Source organism: Dendroctonus ponderosae, unplaced genomic scaffold, assembly GCF_020466585.1.
Source record: "Dendroctonus ponderosae isolate FM_Combo_2020 unplaced genomic scaffold, Dpon_F_20191213v2 Dpon_F_20191213_7, whole genome shotgun sequence".
In the NCBI taxonomy this organism is placed as follows: Eukaryota; Metazoa; Arthropoda; class Insecta; order Coleoptera; family Curculionidae; genus Dendroctonus; species Dendroctonus ponderosae.
In genome coordinates this window covers 2110108-2115714 of record NW_026018916.1, presented here as the reverse complement: position 1 = coordinate 2115714, position 5607 = coordinate 2110108, and the positions used below count along the sequence as shown (strand labels likewise).

At 42.9% G+C, this 5607-nt stretch overlaps 1 protein-coding gene across 2 annotated transcripts in view; it reads left to right on the top strand.

The window, feature by feature from the left end:
- The first annotated feature begins 2177 nt into the window (after positions 1–2177).
- Positions 2178–5607, top strand: part of LOC109540203 (histone-lysine N-methyltransferase ash1) — a 17454-nt gene continuing 14024 nt past the window's right edge. The window contains exons 1-3 of one of the 2 annotated variants that reach the window (XM_019908461.2): positions 2178–2495; positions 3310–3514; positions 3567–4538. In XM_019908461.2, the coding sequence (XP_019764020.2) occupies positions 3311–3514; positions 3567–4538 (1176 nt within the window). In that variant the 5' untranslated portion in view covers positions 2178–2495; position 3310. Of the gene's footprint in view, positions 2496–3309; positions 3515–3566; positions 4539–4679; positions 4865–5607 lie in introns of those variants that run through there. The other variant, XM_019908463.2, reaches the window with a different exon arrangement.

Sequence of the window (5607 nt, the reverse complement as noted above, 5' to 3'; positions counted from 1 at the left end):
TAAAAAATTCACCAAAGTCCGCTTTCAAAACAGTCGCTTTCCGAATGGATAAATCTTAAACCCTCAACAGAGTGAATAATTCCTGCAAGCAGCTGCACTGTGGACTTGCAACATTCATGAGCAGCTACTTAAACGTATTTTGATGGAGGGCACAAAACCAATTTAACCAAACTAACCCAAACCGCCTTTAACGGAAAACCTTCCAGGTCTATCCTCTAGCAGCCTAACTTTCGCTTACTTTAACTAGAAAAGTACTGTTAAGCAAGTTCAACAACACGTTAAAGTCTTGGTGAACAGCAAAGCGCAAATATCTCATTGAATTTCTGGATGCGGAGGTCGGCGATGTCGCAACATCTTTGCGGTCTGGATCCACATTTGCGCCACTCGAGAACAATTTATGCCGTACGATCCAAAAGTGCAGCCGAGCCATACTCGGGCTGACATTCGAAACTGAGCGCTGAGCTGCAGCTTCGTTAAGAGGTCAGCTTTTATATATGGTGAGTCCCGGTTATAAATGGACTTGAACGTGCTTGACATGCCAAGACATGGTAACCGCACAATTTTAACGTTCCAGGAAAATATACGGCTTTTAGGGTCTTAATTTAATCCAGGTAAGACAAAGGTCCGGAACGACGCTTGAGAATTTTGGATCTCAATAGCAGGCAGGCAAACAACCGGGGGGATTTACTTGTTTCTAATCCGTGAATCCAGTTGTCACCATATTGATAATTTTGCGTCACAGTGTCTCTCATAAACTCTGCGGGAATTAAATCCAAAATCTACTTCTGGAAATAAGCCGGAGCGTTTCTGGATTCAACGAGGAGCGATAAGCAATTTACAGGGGTCTCCGGGTAATTGCAAACTTGTCTCGATTAGATGCCGGGATCAATTAGAGTGGCAAGTTTCCGAACTTATACAGATATTTGTCGAGTTAAAAGTCGCGCAAATTTAATCATTCGGTAGGCAAATAAATGCCCGCTCTGGATTTTGATAACATCGACCATTAAGGCAAATAGTCACAGTTCCACCGCCGAATTGCCATCAAGATGCCCTATCTGAACCCAATTCGGTTTAATTTCCTTTAATTCGAATGAAAATTTTTCCATTTCCTCCGACACATTTGAATAATCAAATTAGCCCTATCTTGCCATTGCAGCATCACGCTTTTCCAGAACGATTTATTGGTCTGCAGCCATTAAAAAAATGCATAAACTTTCCAGAAATCATCAATTTTCGCTTGTCGGGCCAGCGAATTTACTACCTGTAGACTTTTTTCCAGCCATCCAGTTTTCAGATTCGAATGTCATTTTACACGCAGTACAAAAGTCTGGGACTAGATCGGAACAAATCAAGCCACCACTACGATCAATCTGATCCAGGAACTTGCCAAATGGACAATGCGGGATAAATCGAACGAGAAATACGAAACGCCGTGAATTCCCTGCTCCATGATTGAAATAAAAGGCTGCGAGGAAACCAGTAATATTTCAAAGCCCGATTGACCGGTCGACCTTGTTAAAAAACTTCGGATATTCCAGCGATTCCCTGGGGTTCCAGTTAACGACATTATTTGCTTTTCTTCCTTGTGTACAAGAGTGTAGGCTTGATGCCTTCCTGTTCACTTTGAAATCAATTTCCCGGTATTTACTGTTTGCGACAAAGAGAGCAGAAATATTTTTTTTGCAAAAACTGTGAATAACACGAACTTTTACAAAGAGCTCCAAAATGTCGACATTTGATCTTTTGCTTACAGAACACTCTGTATAATAAAAACGTAGTTCTATCCAGTCGAAATCAATCGCGGGAATCATTTTCAATGATTTTTTTTGTTTGCACTGAAAAAATGTAATCTAAAACAACTAATTACGGTTCTGTGGTTTTACGCTTTACATAAAATTTTCCAAATACGTCCCTGTGCTAAATCCGTTATTCGCCATAAAATACTGAAGGAAAATAAATGTGGGCGCCTGAGCCAGAGTCAGCGCCACCTTGTACAGAGCCCTGTAATCGGTCGCTACCCCGAAAAATTGAGTTTAGAACATTTTTCGATTGGCGAGTTGAAAGGGTTGCAGTCCCGTGCATTGTTTCCATGGACCCTGATGGGATTTTCTCCATTGAACATGGAAAATTGCCAAAAAACCATTTACCGTTAATTGCTGATGGAATCTGGCAACAGCGGCAGCGATCTAGTTTCACGTTGGTGGCGTTGCGCAACTGTCGCCTCTCAATTTCATCAAAATAAATATAACGCTTAGCTTTATTTGAGTACCGGTTTTTCCGCTAAATTTCGCACTATTTGAGGAATGTCTGGTGCCAATTGCGAGCCGGTTAACTGAAGTGATCCCGGTGAAAATGCGGAAAATGTGGTGCTCCATCAGCTGGGAGCCATTTTGTTTACAGAATTGACATAGCGATGGAAATAGACTTCTTTTCGGTGTTTGTGTTTAGTTTACCGCGTTTGTTTTAGTGTAAATATGCTAGTTTTACCATAGCAGGTCAGTGCACTTGAATCTATTTCCCAGAATATGCAAAACCTGATGGGAATCGGCCCCAAAATCGAACAATCTTCAAAGAAATAAATTACAATATGGCGATATCATTATTGCTGTTTTCAGCGCCAAATTTAAATTGGTTTGTTGATGTTTGGGTTTTCTGCGCGACGTTTTATGCCCAGTACACTTTAATAGGGCTCCTGGGGGTCTTTTCTACCCTCCTGGACAAATGTGCTTACTGTTGTATTGAAACTTTGTTAAATCCCAATTAGGCGCAGTTATCACCACTTTTTTAAATTTTTCTTGAACTGAATATTCTTTGGCTAAGTTAAGGAATGTTTACCAATACGCTGGGTGAAGAACAAACTTAAAAAATGCACCGACAGTTGTTGTTTGTTATGTTTGTTTTCACGTACTTAAATGGATTTGTTGTAATTAAAATAGATCATTCAGTGAACAAACGCCTGAGGATACTTGCGAAAATTGCCTTAAAACTGCCCTTTTTATTTACCCCAATAATTTGTTCCTGTAGCGTTATTGTTAAAGTTGTTATTTCGGGCTTACGTTCCAAAGTTGCGGAATAATTGCCAATAAGTACGCTTAGAACGGAAAAACTGTACCCTGGGACTTTAAAGCACAAAAAGTTACATAAGCTCTAATAATAACCGGAAAAAACCCTATGGACACTATTCCACACAATCAAGTGGAGCTTAAACATGTTAAAACCTGCAATAAACTATATGCTACCACTTTGCATAAGCGAGCCGCTAACAAATTGAAGTCGCACATAAATAAACCATTCTTTGTTTCATTGCAGAATGGCAGGAAATGATGGCACCACAACTGAACTGTTTACGGGATGGTCGTCGGTTGTCCATCAGCCCGAGGACGAGCCAGAAGAATCGGAACTGCCATCCACTGTTGATATCGGAGCGCTTAGCGCTGAGCCGCCTGAGCCCAGCCAAAAGCAAGATGAAGCTGAGAGCGATTCGGAAAGCGAAGATTCCGAAGCGGATTCCAGTGTAAGTTGGTGCAACTGCTGCCTGTGCAAGTTAAACATGTTGGTTTTTTTAGAACTCGGATGCTAGTGCGTCGCAGGAATCGTGCTCGCATAGCGACAGCTCAGACAGCGACAGTTCCTCCAGTTCTCAGGAGTCAACGTCTCGATCCCCCAGCCCGGAGTTTTCGGTAACCAGCACTCAGACCAACGGCTTGCGGCTGACAATAGCGACCGTTAGGAAGAGCATCAGCAGCCCCGTCAACACGGCGAAGCGAAGCTTGGGCCCCAATAAGAACCAGGGCAAGAAGAAGTCGGACAGGAAAAGCTCCACTAGTAGCTGCTCGAATTGCTCGAGCGACTCCGACGATAGCAACGATTCGGATAATAAAAGCGAAGCCAAGAAGCAGCCAGGTGGGCGAAAGGCTGCACCGGCTGTTAAAGGGCGGTTGGTCAACAGCGCAACCACCAAAAGCTGCAAGGAGCCGGAAAAAGCCAAGCAAAGCCCGGTAGCGACTAAAAATCGCGCTCCAGCCACTCAAATGGCGCTAAAAGAGGGCTCGATTCCAAAGCTAAAGCTTTCTTCCAGCGGCAGCAGCATTGCGAGTGGAACCAAAGACCAGAAGCCGTTGGCATTGCGGGATAAGGAAGCAGTATTAAACAAAAGTAGAATCTCATCGAGCAGCAATCTCAGAGACGCCGCTCTGCCCAAAACAAGAAGCAACACCAAGGATAGAGAGCCGGCTCCCAAAGACAAGGAACGGGACGCGGGTGTTGTTGGAAAGCTCCGAAGCTCTGCCGCAGTAAATGCAAGCAGCAAAGACCTGCAGAAGACCAGGGGCGCTAATTCAGCAAAAATCAGCGCTAAGGAGCAGGAAAACCCTGACCACACGCCCAAGGCCCCCACTGGCAATTTGAAGCCTCAAAATGCCAGTTTGAATGATTCCAACAAAGGCTCCACCAAGGACCGAAGTGCTGGGAAGGATGAAGGCACCAACAGCTCGAAAGCCAGCCGGAAAAAAGTCAGGATGAAGAAACGAGCCAAGAAGGTAAGGAACTGGCGCGAGAGCATCGCATTAATTTAACATTTTTATATCAAAACATCAATTTTCCTGTTAAAAATAGCCGACTTTCGTCCTTGAAGCGAATCAGCGCAACGGATTGCCGAGAGAGTAGTTAGTACATAATTATTTAATGTAAATCCGGTTAACCGTGCCGGCATTCATTTGTTTGTTGGTGTGCGTTTGTCGTGAGTTTTGCCGGATGTTTTCTGTGATTTCTGCTCGAAAATGTCTTGAACGGACATCAGTGATCGTGGCTGTTGAACGGGACCAGCCAACAACCCAGTGTGTTGATTTCACGAGGAAATTTCGAGGTTCTTAACGCTCAAGGGTCTGAAAATTCGCAGCAAGCTGTTTGAAGTTCCAAATTTTCTACGGTGTGAGTGGGCGGATGATTCATACTTTTGTTGAGAAATTGCATTTTTGCGGGGGTTGTAATCGGTTTTAGCGTGAGCGTGAAATTACCCAAACAGCCCCAATTCATTATCACAATCAGGGCGTCGATTCAATTACAATCATTAGCAGTTTTAGTTGAGTGAAATGATGGCAAAGCAGAATTTCAGCTGAAACTGGTGGGGTTTTCTGGTTTTTGGGTCGCCGTGGACAATTGTTTCTTCCAGGCGTTTGCGAAACGTTAGGCGGACTTTTTTTTTGATGCAGGTGTAAAAACCCGAATAATTTTCCAGTTTTAATCGGCGGCCGCGCAAGCTTAACGCGTAAAAGTTGGTCGTTTGTTTGTTGTTTTGTGTCCGTTTTTTTTCTCAAGTTTAAAGCGTCGCGGTTTTCTATGAGCTGCTTTAGGGAAAATCTTCTCAATTATTCCCGCCATTTTTGGGAATTAATAATAAAAAAGTTTCCCAAACAAAAGCAACTTCAAAATAAGAAAACTTGATGTGTGAACGTACTTTGCAACTCTAATCAAAAATTTTTGTCTTTGAAAAAGACAGAATTTCCTCACGTCGTTTATTACAGATTGATAAATAGTGCTCCTATTTCGCAATAAGAACGAATTATTTATCAAAAAGTAATCAAGAACTATCACCTAGAGGGTATCCTG